At 42.6% G+C, this 27,808-nt stretch overlaps 1 protein-coding gene across 1 annotated transcript in view; it reads left to right on the top strand.

Annotated features, from left to right (window-relative positions):
- cacna1ba (calcium channel, voltage-dependent, N type, alpha 1B subunit, a) overlaps positions 1-27,808 on the top strand; it is a 169,524-nt gene that overhangs the window by 42,371 nt on the left and 99,345 nt on the right. Inside the window, 4 exon segments of the mRNA XM_070446966.1 lie at positions 6,420-6,511; positions 6,767-6,919; positions 7,115-7,302; positions 25,578-25,681. Coding sequence (XP_070303067.1) covers positions 6,420-6,511; positions 6,767-6,919; positions 7,115-7,302; positions 25,578-25,681 — 537 coding nt within the window.

The following is a 27,808-nucleotide window of genomic DNA, read 5'->3' as shown; positions in this document are numbered from 1 at the left end:
CAGTATGCTCAGTAAGAGCCCTCTACACACGAGGCAGTATGCTCAGTAAGAGCCCGCTACACACCCAGGCAGTATGTACAATAAGAGCCCTCTACACACGAGGCAGTATGCTCAGTAAGAGCCCTTTACCCACTGAGACAGCCATTGGAAAAATGTACAATTCATCAGTTCCTAAATTACCAAGCAGTGACTGTGTCAATTCTGTAAAACCTCCCTCTCACACTCAACTGCATTAGATTAATTGTGAAATATGCTGGCATTGCACAATTTCACCCTTCACCCTGTTCTGACATAATTCGTTTATGATCGGAGAGCTTAGTCCCTATGAAACCCCCCCTCAGATTCACCTGTCAGTGGATGTTTTGATGATTTCTTTGAATCCTCCCCATTCCTAGCCATGACACTGATGATGGAAGGATTGTTCAAGCTTGCGACTGATGGAGTTGAGAAGCATAACAGTGTTCTGTGGGCCATTATCTGCTGCTCACTTCACTGGGCGTTGATGGGCTTATGTAATAGAGTACTCTGGACTTTGAAATGTTGCTTGAACAGTTTCTAAACTGTCTTTTGCACTGAAATGACTAAAATGTAAACGTGAAATATAAGTGTCTTTCCCTTAGTGTTTGTTTGACTGAGGGGGGTTAAGCAGTTTTACATATTGAGTATTTAGACATCTTACCTCAATTCTCTCCATTCCGTCTCGTACAAACCAACGTACGTAGCTAGTTCTGATCTTCTATCTTGATCCTAATCATGAAAGGCACATTGAAGAGCGTATTGTTTTGAACTAACCCTCAGGGCTGAAATGAATGTGTTCTCCTCTGAGCCCAGACAGTACCAGACAGGGTCCGCTGTGTTTATGCTCTCCCACCCGTCCGTCTCAGGCCACTCACATGGTTCCGCCTGTCATTTACAGAACAGGGAAGGAGGCAGGTCATTATACTGCCACGCCTCTTATAAGATCACATCCCATACAGTAGAGCCAGCCAACACGTCAGCCAGACAGCTAAACAGACAGACAACCAGCCAGCCAACACGTCAGCCAGACAGTCAAACAGACAGCTAAACAGACAGCTAAACAGACAGACAACCAGCCAGCCAACACGTCAGCCAGACAGCTAAACAGACAGACAGTCATTCAGCCAGACAACCAGACAGATTGATAGACAGACATTCAGCCAGCCAAACAGCTAGTCAGCCAGCAAGCCAGACAGACAGACAGACAGGGTATGTCTGATAGGCTGCTACTTTCCTGTCAGTGAGGTAGAACCATAGAACCATGTGGGCAGAGAAGTATCCCCAATAGAGCCTGGCTCATTATCCTACATGTTCTTAAATATTGCACCCCCTGGTATCCTGTATCACTCACATCTCACATGGATGTGTTACACCTGGACTTGTGACTTAGTAGAATATGTGAGCAGAAATATCCCTCGTTATGTCTTCTACTGCACTGCACTTGCTGTATCACTCACTTTCCACATGGATGTGTTACTCCAGACAGAGCGTGTGACTGTGTTCGTTTTCTACTATATTTCCCTGCCCTTGGAGCAGCAGAATGAGATTCTCTTCCCAGTCTTCTCCAGGGAGGTGCTGTAAACATACATGGTTGACTAATTGATAATCAAGATAATGGGTTTGACTTTTATACTCTCATGTCAGCAGAGTTTATGTATGTGAGGAACAAAATGAGTTATACGGCTCCCCCAGGCATAGGATATGATAAATACCTTCGCTACATTGCAGTTTGCTTCCAGGTCCCCTAAAGAATTATCTAGCATTGTAAAAAACGCTTAATTCCATTATTCAGGGAAATCAACTAGTCACTGTGTGATATTATGTTGTTTGTTTACATTCATTGCCAAATTATTATTTGGGAAGTAGGCAAAGCAAAAACAACCATACAATAATAGTCCCAGATAAAAGTATTGGTTGTTTCTTTAGTTAAGATGGTCGTTCAGTAGCCGTAGCAACAGTCTAACAGATGCTAGTTCTGCTGTTTAAAACAGAGAGGATGGTGTTTCTTCACGACCTAAAGGTCCATTAAGTAGCTAATCTAATGGTACATGCCTCTGCAGCGATACAGAAGGGGCAGGCCAGATGTTGTTTTGTGAAGAGGGACTACGTTCTGTAGCATGCTTCACAGAGTGCCACAAGGTGGGATAAAATATATWTTTTTTTAAAGTATAAAAAAAAAGAAAAGGAAATCACTCTCAAAGAGCAGAGCCACTACAGAAACGGTTAGTCACATACATGCCATCACCAACAGGAAACAGTTGAATCACATGTTTATTTCGTTATTGCAGCTGAGAGGAAAAACAATTATCATAAATGTAACATAATTAAGTCAATTATATACTTTTTTAATGCATTTTGGTGTACGGCCATTCATTTAGAAACCTGCTTAGCTACTACGGTCAGTTTAGTTAATTGAATGGAAAGTAAGTTGACTAATGTAGCTTCTATATTCATAGTGAAGAAAGACATCTGCCACGGTGTACTTCTTATAGCAGTTTAGTGGAGCTTCTATATTCATAGTGAAGANTCTTATAGCAGTTTAGTGGAGCTTCTATATTCATAGTGAAGACATCTGCCACGGTGTACTTCTTATAGCAGCTTAGTGGAGGCCTATACTTAAGGGACTAGCATTTCATAGTCTCCCTTACTCTGCAATGCTGGGGCAACATATTAATGCTGTCTTTGGCTGGCGCTGTGTTTTCACTGCCCTCACTGTGCCCCCTCTGTCTGCTCTGTCTGCTGGCAGACGTAAGTATAGATAGAGAGATGTCAGAAAGAGTCTCTGACCCGCTTGAAGAAAGCCCCTGGGAGCAGCCTCTCACTGCACTGTGTCCTCTGACCCTTGCTGGCCACTTTGAATATGGGGAAACACACACACACACACACCTGCTTCGTTCTCTCTGGTGGCTGAAGCAGTGACACAGCCAGAACTTAAACCCCAGTGATATCAGAGTCAGATAGGTCCTGGTTGGTGTTGAACTTTTTTCATTCATTGTCATCTCAAACCTGTTTTTGGAATGTTAAAGCAATATATTGTAAAGCTACAATATAAGCCCTGAAAATGAGGTCATACCAGGGACCACTGTGTTGGTCATACCAGTGTGTTGCCTCATGTTGGGATTGGTTCAGTTGGGAGCATGTACCAGGTCCTGAGGCTTTCTGTCTTTTCTATAGTGGCAGGCAGGCAAACAGGCAGGGAGGGAGAGAGGCAGGCAGAAAAGCAAAGTGCTCTGATCAGAGCAGAGAGGAGAGGGAGTCTTGGGAGGTTGATTTCACTGAAGATAAGTGATCTATATTTCAGGATGCCAGCTGCAGTCTGGAACATTAGAATAGCAAGGCAGATCATGCTAGGAGACGGGGTGATCTCACTGGGAGAAGCCATAAGCAAGAGATGATGGCCATCTCCTCTCCAGCCGTACCATATATTTTCTAGAGTCTGATACGTACTAGTTGATGTGGGGAAAATGAGATTCACTTCATTTCCTAATTCTTTCCTTTGTAAGGAAGGTAATCCCATCTGGGAGTGTTTTAGTAGGCTGTGATTAATTCACATCCAGGGGAAAGGGAAGGAAATGTCAGTTTTAATGGAAAGAACCAAAACAATTCTAGGTTTCACCGCCCTGCAGTGAAGCTGTACTGGCAGAGACCCCACTCCTACTTTCCATATGTTAACCTATTTTCTGGGGGTATCACATCCTTGTTGCATATAGTAGAGTCCTAAAGCGGCACACATTTTATAGTAATCACAAAGCAAGGTATATTATTCTGGTTAATATGAAGTATACTTCATGATCATATTATTCTAAAAACAGTCTGTATTTTAGGTAATGTTGAAACCTTTCTTTTGACATTAGTAATTGGATTCACTAGCAGCTACACCAACATCTCTGTGTCCTCCGTCATGCTTTCTGCTGTCCACTCCGTCATGCTTTCTGCTGTCCCCTCCCTCATGCTTTCTGCTGTCCCCTCCCTCATGCTTTCTGCTGTCCACTCCGTCATGCTTTCTGCTGTCCCCTCCCTCATGCTTTCTGCTGTCCCCTCCCTCATGCTTTCTGCTGTCCCCCCTCATCGTTTGCTGTCCTCCCTATGCTTTCTGCTGTCCCCTCCCTCATGCTTTCTGCTGTCCCCTCCCTCATGCTTTCTGCTGTCCACTCCCTCATGCTTTCTGCTGTCCCCTCCCTCATGCTTTCTGCTGTCCCCCCCTCCCATGCTTTCTGCTGCCCCCTCCCTCAGATTGGAGAGGCTGAGCAATGGCGCTATTCCCCTGGAGCTATTCCCCTCTCCTCCCTCCCATCCTCTCTCCCTCCCCTCCTCTTTCAGCTCTCCTCTCTCCCATCCTCTCCTCCGTGAGACTGTGAGAGTGCAGTCAGATCCTCTCACGATGGGGGTGAGGTTTTAGGCAGAAGTGTCTTGATTATGCAGTCAGACCCTCAGGAGAATGAGGAAATGGTTCTTCATCTGAAATCTAAAGGGAAATTGAGGATCTGAATTAGTTATTTCTAATGAGCTGCTACACGGCAAATTTGCGGGTGTTAAAATCTCAGTGTTGATTATAGTGGGGTTAACCCCAGTAGGCTGGAAATTGACACCCCCTGCAGTGAATAAATGAAGTGTTATTTGAATCACAGTGGAATCAACACCGTGTGGTGGTGTTACTTGACTGTGTTGAGTTAATTTCCATGAACTCTTTCAAAGTGAAAAAGACATGGGAGGGGCCTCTATATTTCCCAGCATGCTTTGTGGAAGGTTGCTTTTTAGAATAGTTTGTTTTTGGCCATATATCCATGTTTCTGCATGCACATGGATTAATTGATCTTACACTACACAAAGATAAATAACATACATTTCTGTAAACTAATCCCACCTGTAAGTGGTAGGACTTATTTATTGAGATGGTTGTTCCAGTTTAGATGGTTTAGGTAGTGTCATCTATCAATCTTCCCTACCTTGGCAGTAATTCTAACCTCAGCTACAGGGGATTAAAAGCTCCAATTGTTGGCTATCCTAACTCTGGCTGGATGCAAATAGGAATTATATAACACTTTGCGAGCATAATGTGACTTGCCAATGTGGCCTGCAAACCAGGAGTTTCAGACCACTGTGTTAGGGTAAAACTGGGATGTCGAAGTATGGTATTGTGAAAAAAGTGATATATTGTCATATAAAATACAATTTTTATAATAAAATATTCACTTAGGTACTCACTTGGAGAAGGCTACAGGACTGAAAGCCATCGAATGCAACAATCTGTCACTCGCTAACTCAGTCATGGGCGGTACTGGTACCTCTAAAATTCCCTCGAAAGGCACCCTGGGAAATAAATATGCAAATAAGGCTTTACACCCTACAGTGTTAAAACAACACCTCAAACCTAGTTACTGTAACACCACAGATGTTGATTCCTTAACACTGAGAAAGTGTTAACAGCATCAGCTCAAAAAAAAAAAAAAAAAAAATGGAATTTGCAACGTCCTTGGTGTTAGGGTCCCAACACTCTCGGGGTGTTAGTTTATAAACACTTTGAAAAGTGTTAGTTTAACACTATTTTGAGATAGTCCCATATTTATAAGAAAGTGTCAAATGTAACACTGTTGTTGTAAAAATTTAATTAGCAAATTTGCTGTGTATTCACTCTCTGTGTCAAATCCCCCTCTGCATATCAACATCCATGTGAAATCATTCATATTCTCCACACTGTCTCTCTCTCCTGGTAGATGCTTCAGATGGTGTAGTAATGTATTCTAAACCACCCCGCTGATACTCTATTACACTGAAGTGTCTGACACAAAGCGCATGATAGCCCCTGTAGTGTTAGGTAATACAATACATAGGCCGTCTTTTTCAGAGACATTTAAGCAATAAAGCACGGGAGGGTGTGGTATATGGCCAATGTACCACGGCTAAGGGCTGTTCTTATGCACAACGCATTACGGAGTCCCTGGATATAGCCATTAGCCATGGTATATTGGCCATATACCACAAACCCCCAAGGTGCTTTATTGCTATTATAAACTGGTTACCAACGTAATTAGAGCAGTAAAAATAAATGTTTTGTCATACTCATGTTATTATGTCTGATATACCATGGGTGTCAGCCGATCTGCATTCAGTGCTGAAACCACCCAGTTTATAATTTGATTTATCTCACATACAAGGCCTTCATGAATGCTGGAGAAATTCGGCATTGGCGTGAAATGCTACATAATGGAAATACAAATACACAAGGAATCATTCCTCATTGTTTTCAGGAATGTAATGTTTGGAGATGGGAATGAATGTTATATTGAAGCTCTTGAATTTCCTCAATCGTTCATAATGTAAATTATATATTGTATGTGTATGATGGATAGTGGTACAGATTTTAGTATTGTCAGTCTGATTGTCTGTTTGATTGTGACCAGGATGCTGGCTACAGTGGGAGCAGACTTTGACTTGAGAACTCTGAGGGCAGTACGGGTCCTGAGGCCACTGAAACTGGTGTCTGGAATCCCTAGTAAGTACAATGACTTTGGAATCACTGGAAAAAGGAGAAACAATGTTCTGTTTGGATATGTGCATTTTTGAAGTTTGTCATTTAAGCGTTAAAACATGTATTTATATATTACATTTTTGTTCATGTTATCTTATGTAATTCTGATAACCAGAAATGTTAAATAAAGGAACTTAAAGGGCCATTTGGTGTCTCCTGTGATGCGTGTTAAAACTACAACATGAGAGTAAAGTGAGAATGTTGTGCTCTCTCTCTCAGGTCTTCAGGTAGTTCTAAAGTCCATCATGAAAGCCATGGTGCCTCTGCTGCAGATTGGCATGCTGCTCTTCTTCGCTATCCTCATGTTCGCCATCATCGGCCTGGACTTTTACATGGGCAAGTTCCACCGGACCTGYTTCAGGACTGATACAGGTATGCACAATGCACATCGCTATGAAATCTTAGTCACCTGTGTTTTGTGTAACTGCTATAACTTGCATATGTAGAGTTGATATAAATGATGTACTGAGCTACAGCCTATAGTTCTGGGAGCAACTGTAAGCATGTTCGTCTGTGTTTGCATGTTTGCGCACAGAACTTACCTTGTTGTGTTTGTGTGTGTCTCAGGTGAGCAGGCAGCAGAGTTCCCCTGTGGTTTGGAGGCTCCAGCGAGGACCTGTGAAAATGGAACTGTGTGTCAGGAATACTGGATCGGCCCCAACTACGGCATTACCAACTTTGACAACATCCTCTTTGCTATTCTGACCGTCTTCCAGTGCATCACCATGGAGGGATGGGTGGACATCCTCTATAACGTGAGTTCACCCTACTGTACACTTTACTGTGATATCACACAAAAATGCWGATTTTGAGTCTCAAGTGTGAGGAGGGTTTAAGGCTGTGGCGGTCATTAAATTTTGTCAGCCGGTGATTGTCAAGCAAATAACTGCCGGTCTCACGGTAATTGACCGTTAATTAACATAAACACATTTCGCCTCTCCTAGCTTACACGCATAGTCTACAAGCCACTGATGCAGACCTTTGGAACATCTACATTTTAAGAAGTCTAATAAATCCATGTAATATAGCCTACACCTTCACAATAAATCCATAATTTATTTTAGACAGCTCTAAAGAAATATGATATGAAGAAAATGTAGTCTTTTTCAGAAGAACAGAATAGCATACGCTGAGTTGTCCTTATGTTAGGCCCTGATCTGGCTATGCCATATGGCTGTGGGCTACACCAGTTCATTTAGCAGACAAGATTTGCTTAAAATTCCGTGGCATAGGGCCTCCCGGGTGGCGCAGTGGTCTAGGGCACTGCATCGCAGCGCTAGCTGCGCCACCAGAGTCTCTGGGTTCGCGCCCAGGCTCTGTCGCAGCCGGCCGCGACCGGGAGGTCCGTGGGGCGACGCACAATTGGCCTAGCGTCGTCCGGTTTAGGGAGGGTTTGGCCGGTAGGGATATCCTTGTCTCATCGCGCTCCAGCGACTCCTGTGGCGGGCCGGGCGCAGTGCGCGCTAACCAAGGGGGCACGGTGTTTCCTCCGACACATTGGTGCGGCTGGCTTCCGGGTTGGAGGCGCGCTGTGTTAAGAAGCAGTGCGGCTTGGTTGGGTTGTGCTTCGGAGGACGCATGGCTTTCGAACTTCGTCTCTCCCGAGCCCGTACGGGAGTTGTAGTGATGAGACAAGATAGTAATTACTAGCGATTGGATACCACGAAAAATTGGGGAGAAAAGGGGGTAAAATTTATTTAAAAATAATAATAAAAAAATAAAGAAAATTCTGTGGCATTATTTTATATTATTTTATAGTATGAAGAATACAATTGAACCAAGCTGAATAAAATATAAATAATATTTTCTCCAAACAATTTCTGAGGGGTGTGCACATGCAGCTATTCTGCTTAATTTAGAGTTATTTAAGCAACTTTAGTTATGATACAAAAGTTGGGCTATATGTTTAGAATTGTAATACATTCTAAGGCTGCATGATGCGACTCTAATGATGATTTGAAAAAGTTGCATGAAACACATGAGCTTTGTTTCTTGTGCAGGCTCCACACACTTCATCTGTCTCTCATTAGCAATTTGACAAGCACTTGATAATGCCTCGAATAATGCAGCATCCCCCTTGTGTGGCCGTAATGCCCCCTAAAAAAATCCATGCCTTTTGCGGCCAGTGGCCGTTGTGTCCTTGAGCTGAATATAATAATTATAATTCCCGTCTACGTGCTCCGAAGCACCTCACACTCACATGGCTTTCTCAGATATCTCAATTCTTATTAGCCATTGCCTGTCATGTGATCKGGTCTTTCTCACAGGCATCTCAGCTCAGATGTAGGCTACAAGTGAAGACAGACACATCAAATTCCGAGGCGCATATTGAAGATGTTAGAAGAACTGTCCACATTTAGCCTACTTTGTCAGCCAACAAGATGAGTAGGCCTAACGAACAGCAAAGCACTAGCCTATGTCAATCTACTTTTCCCCATAGTACAAAAGTTGACCKATTCTATTGGTCAACTTGTCCTTCTGTACGAGAAATAAGTATTCCCAAACATAGTCTGGGACAGTTGTGGGATTCGCTAAATATCWAATTAATACAACCACTCGCATGAAAAAATATTTTAAAAGCCATGAGGCTGGTGCAACAGATCAGAATGTTTAGCCTCAAATGTTGATAAACTATTAGGCTATTTCTTCACATTATAAGTGCAGCAATGCTCACACGGCAGTAAACTATAAGCGCAAATGTTCCAAAATGCAATCAGAGGGAAAATGGCATTCTCAAAAATGACCGCAAATGCGATTATGCATGTAATGCTTTATTATAAAGGTGTATTTTTATGGTGAAAATGATCTTCCCCAACTTTGAAACTCACGCGCTGCCTATGTATGCCAGTTAGGCTCTACACTGGGGCGGCAGGTAGCCTAGTGGTTAGAGCGTTGGGCCAGTAACCGGAAGGTTGCTGGATCGAATAATTTTGTCTTTACATATACTAAATAATATGTGTTCAATTAGTTTTGATTTAGAATGGACAATTATCATGCACCTGTCTCAGAGCAGGGGAAAACATGTAATCTATGCACTTAAATAGCAAATGTTCATGCCAGCCAGGTAGCTTGTACTTCTGTTGTAAAGCGAAGCAATGTGCTTAATATTAGGAAAGTTGAGAAATAAATATAGTAGGCCTGGCCTATAGAAAGCTGATGGGATCCTCCTCTTTTTAATAAACTGTTTTTTTCTAATGCAATTGCATAGCCTATAGAAATGTTGCGCACCATGAGCTCATGTGCTCTCATAAAGTTTTTGATTTGATCACTTTTCCATGTTATTCACTATAGAATGCAATGGACCTTTTTTGTGGAAACTTTTGGAGCGGAAAAAAAACCTGTGAGAAGATTTGATCTTGAATAGTGACATGTAAACTGGTTGTTGTGTGTCTGGATGGTTGTCCCAGGTTGGTAGTACAGTCCCAGTGCACCCTGGAGGCATTATTAGACAGACGGAGTCTGCTGGATGTGGAAGGATGAGTCACAGGGCCGATTCATGTTAGAGACAGACTCAAGGTTTACTTCTGGTCTTCAACAAATCCCAGCCTGTGACATTTGCATAAGAGTCACATTTAGATAATGAAAAAGGATAGGATTGTGTAACAGTATGAAATGTTTAATAGCTCGAGTGAGAAGACAGTGTGCTTATTCTCTGCAACCTGTGGAGCCTTTCCTAGGAATGGGATTGGATTACTCAATAGCTGTTTTGCTGCTGCACGCTGTAAAGTTGGGACAGGGAGATGGTGTCTTCTTCTCGGATGTCAAATAATTGTTTCCCCTACATTTCCAGTCGAGACTCTTTCTCCTAAGGTTTGTGCCACGCTTTACCAACCAGGATAGGCTGTCAGTCTACTATTTTGCAATGAGACTTTCTGTGGGTGTTTTTAGGATACTGTTGCATTCAGATTGATTTATTTATACACCACTCTCAGCATTTGAGTATTTTTAAACAATACTTGCTGAGCTCCAATAGTTGACAGTAAATTATCATTAGCTGATAGGAGCATGTTGTGTGAATAGAGTAGTCTCTATGTTAAACCATGCACATCCATGCACCCTGTGGTCTATATCAGTGGTTCCCAAACCTTTTCACTCAGCCCGCTTTCCCCCCTGCGTGTCACGTCTGTTTGTATTTGCCATGGGGTGGAGAGAAAATGTTGCAGTTTTAATATACACATTTAGTCACGTTTTATGTTTGTTCATGTGATATCTGAGTCAAAAATTACAACAAAATCAATGGGTTAAAAAACCTAGCTAAAAATCATTAGCTGACATGGGCTAGTTGATCTGGACATTTCTGACAAGTTATAAATAGCTMTCAAAGGTCTGCAATGACTGACATGACAAGAGGAACTGATGATGCACTACCCAGTTTCAAAATTGCTCCTAGTGCATATTACTATTAAAACGTTCAAGAGTAAGTTGAAAGCCTGACTGAGTGGAGGGGGGGTCTCCACGTCCCCCCTTCCGACCCCACAATTTTGGAACCACTGGTCTATATTCAGGAGGCTCCTTCAGAAACAGCCAGAGATGGACACATGTGGTGTCTCATTCCCAGCTTCATGCCCGCTCTACTGCCACGCCTGATGGGGAGCAGCATATGCCAGTCTTCTGGCGCCCGCCGCTTCACTCTGCTACGCCTCTCTCTTCCCTGGTGCTAAGCAACACGGTGCCATTCTGCTGCCCCGACGCTGGCAGAGGGAGGAGTCTTCCAGCTGAGGAGGGATCTATATCTTTCCAGCTCTCTCTCCCCTGAAATAGAGGGAGGGGAGACATGCTCAGAATGCTGAGAGGGACCAACTATGTGACTTCATGATGGTTTATCTGAAATCACATTCCTTTGTCTGCTGTTACTCCAATTCACTTGAAGTGTCCTACTGAAGTTGATCCACTCTTTATTGATTCAGTAGCAGGTCTCATTATTCTACACTGCTTATCAAGTTTGCTGAATAGATCTGATCCTTGGTTCACCCCGTAATAGTACACATTACCATCTCTGCGTTCAATATTGTGGGGCATATTTTTCTCCATCAGCATTAGACACTGGCCGTGTCTGAATAGCCATACTTAAACTGCATACTATGTACTCATCGTCGCATACACAGCCGGAACGCAGTAGCGGCTCCTGACTGGCTGAGTAGGTGGGGAGAGCAGAGTGCGGGTGGATTTTTACAAATTCACCAGACATGCATGGCATTAACCAGACTGAAAATAGCTAATTTCCAATTCTATTAATTTAGCTAAACTCTGAATAGAATAGGAATGGAGTTGTAAGCCTATTCGGGCTGGTTATAGGCAGACTATCACATTCAACCTATACCATAGCCATCTACTGTATCCTAGATGGGCTATATGGGACTGAAGACAGAAACAGATAACAATTTAGTTTAAAAGACTTCTGTCTTCTGTTTTCAGAAGCTTCGCTATTCGACATCTTCCCAATTAAGTAGCCTAGTTTTGTTGTTTTGCTACTTGAAAAGAACTAGGGCCTATCACTTGCAGCCCATCTCTTCCAATGCATTGTGGAAAAGTGTGCATCGAATTCTACTTGATGAAGAGCCAAAATTAGTAWAAAATTCACATAATATCAAACATTCATGCTTGGTTGCATTGTTTCCCGCTATTCGTTGATTTTGGTAGCACATTCCCATATCTAATTGATCTGCTGTTGTCAAAGCCAAAATGAGAATGACATTCTGGCATTTAAAGTATACTCGATTTTCAAAATGTTGCAGATATATATTTTTGCATACTCAAATGGCCTACAATTTAGGATACAAGTATGGGTATTCGGACATGGATAGTGTTACTAGCAGGATTAATAATCACATTGAATGAGTGTCTTTTAATCCAGAATTAGCCTTTGAGTACGGGAGGGAGGGCATGCTGAGATGATCCTATTCATCATAAGGCTGTTCTGCTCTGTCTCTGCCTGGTCTAACTGATAGCCTGGTAATGTGGCCTCAGGTTCAGGAGGTCTGCTCAAATTCGACGGCTGGTGTTTCTGATTGAGGTGTTGGGGCAGAGAGACGTCCCTCGTTGGCACATCTAATTTCCTGTCTGTCGTTAGGGACCTGTGTTCTCTTCATCAGCCCTGTCATGTATCAGCCCTGATAACTGCACCTAATGTACTGTATGTCTCAGTCTCAGATAGGACAGTCAGATGGCATGGGAGAGAACGCTCATATTGGATGTTCGATCCACAGAAATAAATAGTATTATATTGTATCTCTATGGTTCGATCTCTCTGTCATCTTGGGATAGTTATATTCCTTCAAAGTTGTGTCCATCAGTATTGGTGTTTCAATCATCCAATCCCAATGGGTGCTAATCATATGGATGTTTACAGCTAACATAAATTAGAAGCTACTGACACTGTTGTCTTCATGTTCCCTTCTCTTTCTATTAAATCTCCCCCTTCCCCTCAATCCTTTGCTCCTCTGGTGAGAAATATCCTTCTCTGTGAGCTTAATGCACTAGCGGTATGAGCAGAAACTAAATGGTGTGTTTTCTATGTAGTAAATAGTTGTAAAAGGTCCCTGATGCAATAGCAGTAGCACAGTGCTGTTCTGGCCCTAACAAGGGGCAGTGCAGCAGAGAGAGTGAGAGAGAGAGCCTATGCTGTGTTCACTGGCCTGGCTCCCTCTCAGATTATGTGATGTAATGTGATACCATGCTATTGCCTGCTCCCTTCTCCCTAATGGGGGAGACTGSGGCGATGTGTGTGCTATCCCTGAAATGTCCAGGGGGACAGGAGAATGTTTTAGTGTAGCTTTTCTCAGCAAAGCCTCATAGAGGCATAGTGAGGCTTGTAGGACAAAATACATGCTCAACATGTGAAAAACGGGTATAAAATAAATTCCATCCATTGTATATTTTCCTGGTTTTGCTTCTGTGAGGTCCAGTGCAAGGTCAGGGAAAGGTCAGATAGCAACTTGGCCCGGAAGAGAGGGCCCTGGCCCAGCACTGGCCTCCATGTGACTCAGACATGGATTCCAAACCACCTGTAAATAGCGGGCACTCTTCCAGTTCTTCTGATGGAATCCTGGCAACAGATAACACCATGTTTACAATGCAGACAGAGCGAGGGGGGGAGGGGAGGAGGCTGCATGAGCAGAGAGGATAGATGCACTCTGTTTAGATCTGTCTGTCACCACATTTGTCCTCTCTAAATTATGGAAGCTCGTTCCTGCCACCAAAACAATTAACATCTGACTGAGTTTGAGATAGTAAGCTATAATTATGAGATAGTAAGCTATAATTATGAGATAGTAAGCTATAATTATGAGATAGTAAGTCATTATTATGAGATAGTAAGTCATAGTTATGAGATTCTATGTCACAATAATGAGATACTAAGTGATAATTATGAGATAGTAAGTCATTACACACAGAAATGCAGACAAGGCCCTCCCTCGCCCTCACTTTGACAAATCTGACCATAACTCTATCCTCCTGTTTCCTGCTTACAAGCAAAAACTCAAACAGGAAGTACCAGTGACACGATCAATACGGAAGTCGTACAACGAAGCAGATGCTAAGCTACAAACTGTTTCGCTAGCACAGACTGGAATATGCTTTGGGATTCATCCACTAACATTGAGGAGTTTACCACATCAGTCACCGGATTCATTAATAAATGCATCAACGATGTCGTCCCTTCAGCAGAGCATGTGAGAGGAGTTGAGCTGTTGAAAATCCCGCTCATCACTCATGGTAGCGGTGCTTGTGCACCATATGCTTTCCTACTGCTCCACTAAAAACCACTCTGCGCTCCATTCATTAAAATCACAATTTAACCAACACCCACCTATTTTTGTGATACCTGGAGCTACCAATTGGTTTTTAAGTATTGAAACCAAACCATATGGATTTCATTGAAAAGTATTTGAATATACATGAAGCAACCATCATTTCAAATAGGCTACATGTCATGTTAAACAGCATATAAAAACACTAAATAGGTCAGGAACCAGACACGGAATGTAAAAAAWTTGTATTTAGGCCATATTATTTAAATTATTTCAAGGCTATAGCTACAAAGAAATACATTGTGAATACATTGTGAAGACATAAAGCCCTCAGCATTTAAATACAAATTAAATGAAAAATGACTTGATCATTTTTATTATCATTTTTAGAAACGCCAGTCTGTGGCTTSAGGCTCATGCGATGGTGCATGGAGAGCCGGGCAGCAGCAGAGAATATCCTCTCCTCACTTGCAGAGCCACTGAGGATGCTTAACACCCTTTTGACCACTCTTGCCAGGCTGGGCAGAGATGCAGAGTTGTTTTTTGTATTTTTCTGTAGGTAGGCCTTAAGGTTTTTAGACAAAATAACCCAATCAAAACRGAAAGCTCCTTGAACGTGGTAATATGCCAGGCCTATTGGGMCAAAATCAATTATGGCCTATAGTATAGATAATAGAAAGGAGATGAACAAAACGTTTAAGAGATCTGATGTTTAGTTTATAAATACTACAATGACACACTTAGTTATCTACCCACCTCCTTCCTATCTTTTAGCATGTGCACATAGCATGCTTTTGGGATACGTGTCTATTCAGAATCCACAATGATTCTTTAATTGTGGACACTAAATCCCAGCACTCCCTCACCTTGGTTTAACACGTGTTATCAATATCTTTATGAAAATATTTAGCAAACTCCATGACAGTAGCTAAAGCAAGTGGCTATAGCAGCACGCAATTAGACTACAAATGCATGCTGGGGCAGGCATGCCCTGAGCTCGTGAAGTGAGTGCTACTGGAGCACTACTGAAGTGAAATTGGAGCGGGTGAGAAGGACGACGCTCCAGCCTTTGGGAATCTTGCTCCCGCTCCAAGCAAATTGGGCACGTTCCGCTCACGTACTCTGCCCCTCAGTGACCGTACGTACATAGCCCAACCAAAAGCCTTGAATTACAGGCAACATCCGCACTGAGTTGAAGGCTAGATATGCCGCTTTTAAGGACAGTAATCCAGACACTTATAAGAAATCCCGCTAATCCTATTATGCCGACTCCGAGTCTGAGTGTCTCAGCGACGCAAGCCTACCTGATGAGCTAAATGCCTTCTATGCTCGCTTCGAGGCAAGCAACCCTGAACCATGCAAGAGAGCACCAGCTGTTCCGGAAGACTGTGTGATCTCACGCTCCGTAGCCAATGTGAGTAAGACCTTTAAACAGGTTAACACTTAAACAGGTTAACTTCTTATGGCTGCATCCCGCTACCGGGATTGATATGACAGCAGCCAGTGAAAGTGCAGGGCGCCAAATTCAAACAACAGAAATCTCATAATTATAATTCCTCAAACATACATGTGTTTTATATCATTTTAAAGGTAATCTTGTTGTTAATCCCACCAAAGTGTCTGATTTCAAATATGCTTTTCAGCGAAAGCACTACAAACGATTATGTTAGGTCACCACCAAACCACAACAAGCACAGCCAAAAGATAGCTTTCACAAAAAGCAGAAATAGAAATAAAATTAATCACTAACCTTTGATTATCTTCATCAGATGACACTCATAGGACTTCATGTTACACAATACATGCATGTTTTGTTTGATAAAGTTCATATTTATAACAAAAAATCTGAGTTTACATTGGCGCGTTACTTTCACTAGTTCCAAAAACATCAAGTGATTTTGCATAGCCACATCGTTTCAACAGAAATACTCATCATAAATGTAGATGATAATACAAGTTATACACATGGAATTATAGATATACCTCTTCTTAATGCAACCGCTGTGTCAGATTTCAAAATAACTTTACGGAAAAAGAAAATCATGCAATAATCTGAGACGGAGCTCAGAACAATAGCCAAATTAGCCGCCATGTTGGGGTCAACAGAAACCAGAAAATACATGATAAATGTTTCCTTACCTTTGATGAACTTCATCAGAATGCAGTCCTAGGAATCCCAGGTCCACAATAAATGCTTGATTTGTTCGATAATGTCCGTTATTTATGTCCAATTAGCTACATTGGTTAGCGCGTTATCGGTAAACAATTCCAAAGTCACAAAGCGCATCCACTATAACGTGACGAAATGTCCAAAAGTTCCGTAACAGTCAGTAGAAACATGTCAAACGATGTACTGAATCAATCTTTAGAATGTTGTTAACATATATCTTGAATAACGTTCCAACCGGAGAATTAGATTGACTTCAGAAGAGCGGTGGAAYGGAGGTCCTCCTCATGTGAAGGCGCGTGTTCAATGCGTGGTCACCTCATGGCAGTGATTACTAATTCCTGTCTCCCTCGGCCCCCCTTCACATTAGTCATCAGACAAAGTTCTATTGACTGTTGACATCTAGTGGAAGCCGTAGGAAGTGAAAACTCATCAATATCTCGCTGTAATTTCAATGAGAGCTTGGTTGAAACAGGAAGTGGAACTTCTCAGGTTTTTGCCTGCCATATGAGTTCTGTTATACTCACAGACATAATTCGAACAGTTTTAGAAACTTCAGAGTGTTTTCTATCCAATACGAATAATAATATTCATATATTAGCAACTGGGACTGAGGAGCAGGCAGTTTACTATGAGCACCTCTGTGCACCTTTCATCCAAGCTACTCAATACTGCCCCTGCAGCCATAAGAAGTTAACACTGGTTACATGTTCTCCAGACCTGTGGGTGTGCTCCACCTCAATCTTCGTATGATCCATCTGCTGCTTTTCAGTAATAATTTGTCTTACTTTCTCTACACTCGGCCCAGTTCTCATGTGAAGACTCTGCTATGCCATCCACAACAATGTTATTTCTCCTGGATTGTCCTTCTAGATCATGCTGTCAAACTCATTCCATGGAGGGCTTAGTGTCTGCAGGATTTAGTTTTTTACTTTCAATAAAGACCTAGACAACAAGGTGAGGGGAGTTCCTTACTGATTAGTGACCTTAATTAATCCGTCAAGTACAAGGGAGGAGCGAAAACCCACAGACATTTGTCCCTCCTTGTTTTTTGAGTAATAAAGATTCATGAACACTTACCACTCTGGTGGTGGGTAGACCAAAACGCAAAGGACCAAGCAGCGTGGGAAAAGGGACGAGTGGACATGGGAGGAGATCCTGGACGGAAAAGGACCCTGGACGCAGGTCGGGGAGTATCGCCGTCCGAAGGAGGAGATTGAAGCAGCAAAGGCGGAACGGCGACGTTACGAGGGGTTGGAGCAGTGAGGCAGGAACGAGAGGCAGCCCCAAAACATTTTTTTGGGGGGGCACACGGGGGGATTGGCAGAGTCAGGGTTCAAACCTGAGCCAACTCCTCGTGCTTACCGTAGGGAGCGAGTGACCGGTCAAGCACCATGCTATCCGATTCTGCGCACCATGCCTTCAGTGCGCATCCACAGCCCGGTGCGCTCTGTGCAAGCTCCCCGCAGTGGCCGTGCTAGAGTGGGCATTCAGCCAGGACGGATTGTGCCGGCTCAGCGTTCCTGGTCTCCGGTGTGTCTCTTCGGCCCAGGTTATCCTGCACCAGCTCTACGCACGGTGTCCTCGGTTCGCCAGCACAGCCCAGTACGGCCTGTTCCAGCTCCCCCGCACTTGCCGGGCTACAGGGGGTATCCAGCCAGGATGAGTTGTGTCAGCGCTGCGCTCCAGACCTTCGGTGCACCTCCACGGTTCAGTGTGTCCTGCGCTGGCTCTACGCACTATGCCTCCAATGCGCCGTCATAGCCCAGTGCGTCCTGTGCCAGGTCTCCACACTCACCGAGCTAAAGTGAGTATCCAGCCWGGATGTGTTGTGGTAGCTCCACTCACTAGGCTGCCAGTACGTCTCCTCAGTCCGGTGAGACCTGTTCCGGCGCCACGTACTAAGCCTCCAGCGACGGTCCCCAGTCCGGAGCCTCCAGCGACGGTCCCCAGTCCGGAGCCTCCAGCGACGGTCCCCAGTCCGGAGCCTGCAGCGACGGTCCCCAGTCCGGAGCCTGCAGCGACGGTCCCCAGTCCGGAGCCTCCGGCGATGATCGGTGGTCTGGTTCCTCCTGCGATGATCTGCGGCCCGGTTCCTCCAGTGAAGGTCCATGCACCAGGGACGCCACCAAAGCGGATGGATCTGTGGGCGGAAGGGGGTCTACGTCCCGCACCAGAGCCGCCGCCGTGAAGGGATGCCCACCCGGACCCTCCCCTTTAGAGTCAGGTTTTGCGTCCGGAGTCCGCACATTTGGGGGGGGTACTGTCACGCCCTGGCCATAGAGAGGTTTTTATTCTCTATTTTGGTTAGGCCAGGGTGTGACTAGGGTGGGCATTCTAGTTTCTTTATTTCTATGTTGGTGTGGTTCCCAATCAGAGGCAGCTGTCTATCGTTGTCTCTGATTGGAGATCATATATAAGTTGTCCTTTTTCGTTTGGGTTTTGTGGGTAGTTATTTTCTGTTTAGTGTCTGCACCTGACAGAACTGTTTCGTTTTTCTCTTTGTTATTTTGTTTGAGTGTTTTTTGAGTAATAAAGATTCATGAACACTTACTACGTTGCGTTTTGGTCCATGCATTCCGACAAGAGCCGTGACACTCTCCCTGGGAGAACTGAAAATGGTTCTTAAGGTCCTGGATCTCTCTGGTCAGATTGTCTATTCTTTTGTTAGTTGAGTCCAGCACTATTTGGATAAAGCTTTTGAAGCTTTTTTCCTGTTGTTGTAACAATTGCTTGTAGAACCCTTTTTGTTTGTTTAAAATATATTTCACCTGTGATAGAGAAACACTGTCCTCTCCATTACTCCCACCTTTGACGTTGGTAGCAAGGCTGGTACTCCACACAGTTCCAGATATGGCAAGACACAGGACAGACTTAAACAGCAACTAACATCAGGGATTTAGACAGCCACAAGCCTGGGATAATTCACGGTCCCAGCCACAAGGGCTAACCGCGTTGCGGGCTGTGTTCAAGCTGTCAAGGAAACCTTGCTAGCTTGCTAACTAGTTATCAGCTAAGTTAGCTGCTACCTGGACAGATAAAGTGGTTCCACTAACTGAGGCTAACTGCGTCACGGAATCCAAATTCAGATTTTCCTGATGTTTTACGACACTCAATGTATTTTCTGCCACACTCTGAATGACCACTGTCCTCAATGTTGTGATGGGTTAGGCTTGAAAACCATGTTAACTCCCCTGGATTGATGGCTGCTCTTTTAGGTGAAGCTCATTGAGGCTTATGGGGTTTCCTGTTGCTTGTGTATTCCCTCTCTTCTTTAAGCCAAGGTTCAAATCTCTGTTTATCTGTCACCAGCTAAGAKAATATTATAAGTGATGGTCTACCAAGTAGCTTAATCTTTAGTATTATGTGATTATATGGTAACTTTGTGTGTACCTTTAGTTAGCTGAACGTATGGACCTGTTGGGAGGATGTTGGTTGTAAACTGTTGAGTCTGTGGAAATAGAAGGCCAGTCAGTATGCTGTGCAGTTGTCACCCACCCAGCCTGCTCCTTGCTTTGTTTGTCTGATTGCTGTATTGATTCATCACTCGTGAAATGTTTCAGGGAGCAGAGATGGATGATGACTCCATGCAACAGACATAAAACAGCACACTCTGAGACTGAATGCAATGCTTGGAAAGGAAAATGAATGCAACTTGGCTATATTGATGTCCATGGTTCTGAAATTCTAAATGACCCCATGCAACAGAGAGAGAGACTGGTGTGCTAGTTAATTCATTGGTGCAGCAGCAGCCTGTAACAAAACAAAGAGGGAGAAAGACGACAAGATCATGGTGCTGAAATGAAGTGATGGGGAGTAGTGACCACTAGTCATTTCATTACATTTTGCTGTAGCTTGGTGGCAGTTGAACTAAATTAAAATCTTGGAAGTGTTTTCAGTAGTTAATAACTTTTTTGCCATTTAGTGGTGTAGCGAACTACTGGAAATACACGCTACTTTTTTTGCATAAGTAAAATACACTGAACACAAATATAAACGCAACATGTAAGGTGTTGGTCCCCTGTTTCATGAGCTGAAATAAAAGATACCCGAAATGTTCCATACGCACAAAAAGCAGACCACGTGTATGGTGTTGTGTGGGCGAGCGGTTTTCTCAACGTTGTGAACAGATTGCCCCATGGTGGGGGTGGGTTTATGGTATGGGCAGGCATAAGCTACAGACAACGAACACAATTGCATTTTATTGATGACAATTTTAATGGACAGATATACTGTGAAGAGATCCTGAGGTCCATTGTCGTACCATTCATCCGCCGCCATCCCCTCATGTTTCAGCATGATAATGCACAACCCCATGTCACAAGGATCTGTACACAATACCTGGAAGCTGAAAATGTCCCAGTTTTTCCATGGCCTGCATACTCACTAGACATGTCACCCATTGAGCATGTTTGGGATGCTCAGGAGCGGCGTGTACGACAGCATGTTAGAATTCTCGAAAAGTGTGTTCCAACTTCGCACAACCATTGAAGAGGAGTGGGACAACATTCCACAGGCCACAATCAACAGCCTGATCAACTCTATGTGAAGGAGATGTGTCGCTCTGCATGAGGCAAATGGTGGTCACACCAGATACTGACTGGTTTTCTGATTCAAGGCCTTACCTTTTATTTAAAGGTATCTGTGACGAACAGATGCATATCTATGTTCCCAGTCATGTAAAATCCATAGATTAGGGCCTAATGAATTTATAAAAATGTATTCCTTATATGAACTGTAACTCCGTAAAATCTTTGAAATTATTGCATGTTGCATTTATGTTTTTGTTCAGTATAAAATATGGGTAAAGTAGGCATGAATTTCCTTTTTTTTTCGACATCAGACCCGTCTAGTTCTCACTTGAAACACAGTTTTTGTGTTTAATAGGCTATATTACACATTCTGTTAACATCTGACTCCGGAGTGATCTGTTGTTGCAATTTGTAGTCTATAACATTTCAGATTTAGATACATTTTCACGAGGTAGTTTGGATGTAGTGAACTACTTTTCCAAAGTATCTTTAGTTAATTAAACTATATGTTTCTTAGCGGTAGCTTTAGTGTAGCTTAACTTCTACCAGTGTGAAGTAATTGGTAGCTTGGTAAACTGTATTTTCAGAGTAGCTTCCACAACACTGCTGAAATGTAAGTCACAACTTCCACATCAATGCACGTAKACATTGAAATGAATTACAGTGAAATTAAAATGATCCATCCTCTCTATCTTCTCTTGGAGTCCCTCCTGAATGCTGCTACAGGCCGTTCCTTGCCTGTAGCCTGTATTAGAGAGAGACAGAGTACTCAGGCTGTATGAGATAGCATTCCCATCCTGTCCAGGCCGGGCCATGCTGTGCTGCTCTTCTGCTCTCTCCCTGGGGGGCCTGATGAAGAAGAATGGGGAGGAGGGGAAGCGATGCGAGCATTTGCTGCAGGAGACCAGAGGATAATGGGAAACAAATGCTACTCTCCTCCAGCCTGCCTGCCAGACTCTAGCTTTGCTCTCTCCCACTTAATCATGTTATCCTGAACAAGAACTTTGGGTCAATATGCCTCCGCTCTTCTCCATGGGCTAGAGCCCTTCCTTTCTCCGCACTCCAATTCAACAGCCCAAATGGACTGCTGCTACCACATCGATAATTGTATATAGAGATTAGATATTATCACAAGTGTGGTTCGATGCMGTCTTTCTTGTGGTTGGATTTCTATGTCCTATGAGATTAGTGTGAAAGTGTGTAAAATGTCGGTCTCTGTCTGGTGTGCTACAGTACAGTAGCAGGCTGTGTACATGGCTGTCTTACTGCTCTCTTCCTGACTTCTCATTTGGTGTGCTCAGCATGTTATACTCTCATCAGGCATGTCCACATTAACCCAGCACAAATTTCCTCTGTCCTCATTCAGTCAGTGGCAGTGCATTCGGAGGAGTTCAGTACATACAGTACTGTACAGCCTGATCTGGGGATGTTTGATTCAGTTTTGAACAAGTGAAAAGCCCTTATATACAGTGCCTTCAGAAAGTATTCATACCCCTTGAGATATTCCACATTTTGTTGTGTTACAGCCTGAATTCAAAATGGGTGAAATATTATTTTTTCTTACCTATCTACACACAGAAACTATACCATGAAGTCCAAGGAACTGTCCGTAGATCTCTGAGAGAATTGTGATGAGCCATATATCTGGGGAAGGGTATAAAACAATTTGTAGTATTTCAAGTTTCCAAAAGCACAGGGGTTTCCATCATTGGGAAATGGAAGAAAATATGGAACTATGGAACTAATGGGTTCAGAACAAGAATGTGAAAGTCGTTGAGTGGCCAAGCCAAAGCTCAGACTTGAATTCCATTGAAATTCTGTGTAAAGACCAAGATTGCTGTTCACCGACGCGCCTCATCTAATTTAACAGAGCTTGAGAAAATCTGAAAGGAAGAATGGGAGGAAATCCCCAAATCCAGATGTGCAAAGCTGATAGACATACCCAATAGCAGTCACTGCTGTAATTGCTATTGACTCAGGGGCGTGAATACTTGTGAAAATGAGATATGTCTGTATTAATTTTCAATACATTTGCAAACATTTCTAAAATCATGTTTTCACTTTGTCGTTATGGGGTATTGTGTGTACATGGGTGAGGAAKAAAAGGATTTTGAATTCAAGTTGTAACAACAAAATGTGTAATAAGTCAAGGAGTAAGAATACTTTCTGAAGGCACTGTACATATAGAATGTCTTTTCTCTCTGTAGAATAGTGTCTTTCCYGCATGTGTTGCTACTGTCAATGTAATTCACAGTGGAGCATGGTTGTCCTACAGTGCCTTCAGAATGTATTCACACCTCTTGTCTTTTTCCACATTTTGCTGTGTTACAAAGTGGGATAAAAATGGATTGAACCGTCATTTTTGTCAACGATCTACACAAAATACTTTTTTGTCAAAAAAGAAGAGAAATTCATTCATTAATGGAAAATAAAACATGAATATATATCATGATTAGATAAGTATTCAACCCCCTGAAGCAATGTTAGTATCATCTTTGACAGCGATTACAACTGTGAGTCTTTTTGAGTAAGTCTCACCTGGATTGTACAATATTGGCCCATTCTTTCAAAAATTATTCAAGCTCTGTCAAGTTGGTTGTTCATCATTTCTAGACATCCATTTTTAAGCCTTGCCATAGATTTTCAAACCAATGTACAGTACCAGTCAAAAGTTGGGACACACCTACTCCTTCAAGGGTTTTTCTTAATTTTTACAATTTTATACATTGTAGAATAATAGTGAAGACATAAACTATGAAATAACACATATGGAATCAGGAAGTAACCAAGAAAGTGTTTCTTCAAAGTAGCCTCCCTTTGCCTTGATGGCGGCTTTGCACACTCTTGGCATTCTCTCAGCAGCTTCATAAGGAATGCTTTCCCACCAGTCTTGAAGGAGTTCCCACATATGCTGAGCACTTGTTGGCTGCTTTTCCTTCACTCTTTTAACATTTTAAATTCAGGCTGTAACACAACATAATGTGTAAAAAGTCAAGGAGTGTGAATACTTTCTGAAGGYACTGTACATGCCTGTGAGGGAGTTCTGCATGTATTTAACTGACAATCCGTTAATGGCGTTATCAAGGAAGAAAACCCACCAAGAAGGATTTATCTTCCGCTAATGTCTCAGCCAATTTTCAGCGATCCAATTGCCCTCAGCAGTAGACATCCTCACATAGAAAATAATAATCTAGTTTTTACTGTGGCGTAGACATGGAGAAACAAATATATTTTAATACTGAGATAAGGTTTAATAATTGATGAGGAGCCTCCATTGAAGTTCTCTGCTTTTCTCACAGGGGTCATGAAAACCATATGGGCCCTAGATGTCTTATGAGCAGGGAAATGCCGGAATAAACATTGTTGCAGTGGGGATTTGGATGTCACTATGGCATACAAATCCAATTCACCACAGAAGGACACAGACAATGACTTTGGCTCCTGCTGTCTCAGTCCCCTGCTGTATATTTGCCCTCTTAACATTAAACCAGTATCTCTATGGACTTGCATTCTGAATGTCATGATTTAGGGGTTTCTCAACTGAGAAAGCGTTTACTGAACACCTGGCTTTTATAGTAGATATGTTTTGGAGTGGAGTGGACCTACTCTACTGTACTGTAATGTAGTGGCTCTCAGACTTTAGAAACAGCCACATTCGCCTCTTGACATATAAAAAACTGGATCAACTCCAAATAAGGCTTTAGCTTTTTCCCTCTTCGGACTTTTTTAGTTTTCCAGTGGAACAGTTGTAATTCAAGCAGAAAAATATCTCTATACACCAGAAATGTAATATCCATGCTTCGGACTCAAGGACGTTTACAGCTTGCAACTCTCCAACATGCATTGTGTATCGTACCCATACTGTGGAGCATATMATGTATCCCTCAACTTAACGCTTACATAATGTATTTACATTTCTGAGTCAATACTGTAACTTGGCATACCTGAGGATGCTACTTTTGTGCTTCCTTGCCAAAAATATTGCCTTACAAAATAATATACACATACATACAGTAGCTAAACGGACAGGGAGGAAGAGGGCGGAGGTTTATCCAGTGGATTGGATGCTTTAGAGATGGTGAGGGACTGCAATTTGTATTTTTGTCTGCTGATTCAGCAGCCCCAGGACCCTCTCGCAATTACAGACAATATACAGTACGTTGGGTTGCACTGAAATGGCCTAAGAGAAGATCTGACCTGTGTTTATGTTAGTCTTACCATCACTGCCATGAATTTCCATCCTGATAGAGTGGGATGATGGAGAACAGGAGAAAGAGAGGGGGGTCGGGAGTTGTGGTCGATGGGATCGGCTGGAGAGAGAGAAGGCGGGCAGGTGGAAAGTCATTCATCTGTGTCAGTCATCACTCAGCCCTCCATTTCAAACCTAGTTTTTCCGCAATTATGTCATCATATTGATAGCAATAATAATAAAACAGAATCTTGTCATTTTTGTAGCACACCAAAAGAAAACGGTATTGTTTATTGCTACTCTTTTTCTTCCCCAAGCACACTGTTCAATAAGCACCGTCGCTAATGTAAATAAGTATCAGCCGTCCTTCTCTCTGTGTGTGTTTCTGCAGGCCAACGATGCCTCAGGGAACACCTGGAACTGGATCTACTTCATCCCCCTCATCATCATCGGATCCTTCTTCATGCTCAACCTGGTCCTGGGAGTCCTGTCTGGGTGAGTGTCAACATCACACATGTCTACATGTCCTGACACCGACTCTGTCTGTGGGAAAGGTGTTGTTATCAATCCACTATTATGAAGCACATACAGTATAGTGCTCTTTACAAGTCATTTCACTTACCTGCTGGCTCTGTTTAACGTGAAGCTTCTGTCTGACTATATTGGCATGGCGTTAGCCTAATCGAATGGGAGTATTCATTTACATAGTTTACAGTGTTTGTATTTTCCCTGTTTTCTCACATTTGAAGCAGTGTTTTGTGAAATATATGCTTGCCCACCAAGAGTTTGCATTGGGAGTGACCTGACTGGAATGTTTTCACATACACAGTACAGTACAAAACATAACAGTAAGAAACAGAACAGTACAGAACATAGCAGTAAGGAACAGAACAGTACAGAACATAACAGTAAGGAACAGAACAGTACAGGACATAACAGTACAGGACATAACAGAACAGTACAGTACAGAACAGAACAGTACAGTACAGGACATAACAGTAAGGAACAGAACAGAACAGAACAGTACAGTACAGAACAGTACAGTACAGAACAGAACATAACAGTAGAGAACAGAACAGTACAGAACATAACAGTACAGAACATAACAGTACAGAACATAACAGTACAGAACAGTACAGTACAGAACATAACAGTACAGAACAGTACAGTACAGAACAGTACAGTACAGAACAGTACAGTACAGAACATAACAGTAAGGAACATAACAGTAAGGAACAGTACAGTACAGCACAGAACATAACAGTAAGGAAGAGAACAGTACAGCACAGGACAGTACAGTACAGAACATAACAGTACAGTACAGGACATAACAGTAAGGAACAGTACAGTACATAACAGTACAGTACAGTACAGGACATGAAGGACTAACAGTACAGTACAGTGACAGGACATAAAAGTAAGGAACAGTACAGTACAGGGACATAACAGTACAGTACAGAATAATAAGGAGACATACAGTCAGAACAGGACATAACAGTAGGACAGTACAGGACATGAACAGTACAGTACAACGAACATGAACAGTAACATAACAGTAAGGAACAGAACAGTACAGGACATAACAGTACAAGGACATAACAGTAAGGAACAGAACAGTACAGGACAGAACAGTAAAGTACAGAACATAAGTAAGAAACAGAACAGTACAGTACAGGACATAAGTAACAGGACATAAACAGTACAGGAATAACAGTACAGGACATAACAGTAAGGACATACAGTAAGGAACAGAACAGTACAGGACATAACAGTACAGAACATAACAGTACAGAACATAACAGTAAGGAACAGCACAGTACAGTACAGGACAGGACAGGACAGTACAGTACAGAACATAACAGTACAGAACATAACAGTACAGAACATACAGTACAGAACATAACAGTAAGGAACAGAACAGTCACAGTACCAGAACAGAAACAGTACAGTACAGAACATAACATGAAGGAGCAGAACAGTACAGTACAGCATAACAGTAAGGAGCAGAACAGTACAGCATAAAGTACAGAAACAGTACAGATATAACAGTAAGGAACAGACAAGAACAGTACAGAACAGTACAGAATATAACAGTAAGGAACAGAACAGTACAGAACATAACAGTAAGGAAACAGAACAGTAACAGTAACATAAAGCAATAACATAACAGTAAGGAACAGAACAGTACAGTACAGGCAGTACAGAACATAACAGTAAGGAACAGAACAGTACAGTACAGAACAGTAAGTACAGAACATAACAGTAAGGAACAGAACAGTACAGTACAGGGCAGTACAGTAACAAGAACATAACAGTAACAGAACATAACAGTACAGAACATAACAGTACAGAACATAACAGTAAGGAACAGTACAGGACAAGGACAAGGACAGGACAGTACAGAACATAACAGTACAGAACATAACAGTACAGAACATAACAGTACAGAACATAACAGTAAAGGAACAGTACAGTACAGTACAGACATAACATGAAGGAGCAGAACAGTACAGTACAGGACATAACAGTAAGGAGCAGAACAGTAGACAGTGACAGGAATAACAGTAAAGAATATAACAGTAAGGAACAGAACAGTACAGAACAGAAAGACATAACAGTAAG

The sequence above is a fragment of the Salvelinus sp. IW2-2015 genome, linkage group LG15, assembly GCF_002910315.2.
Source record: "Salvelinus sp. IW2-2015 linkage group LG15, ASM291031v2, whole genome shotgun sequence".
Classification (NCBI taxonomy): domain Eukaryota; kingdom Metazoa; phylum Chordata; class Actinopteri; order Salmoniformes; family Salmonidae; genus Salvelinus; species Salvelinus sp. IW2-2015.
Note: the sequence above shows the minus strand (reverse complement) of the source record. Positions and strands in the feature narration are given on the sequence as shown.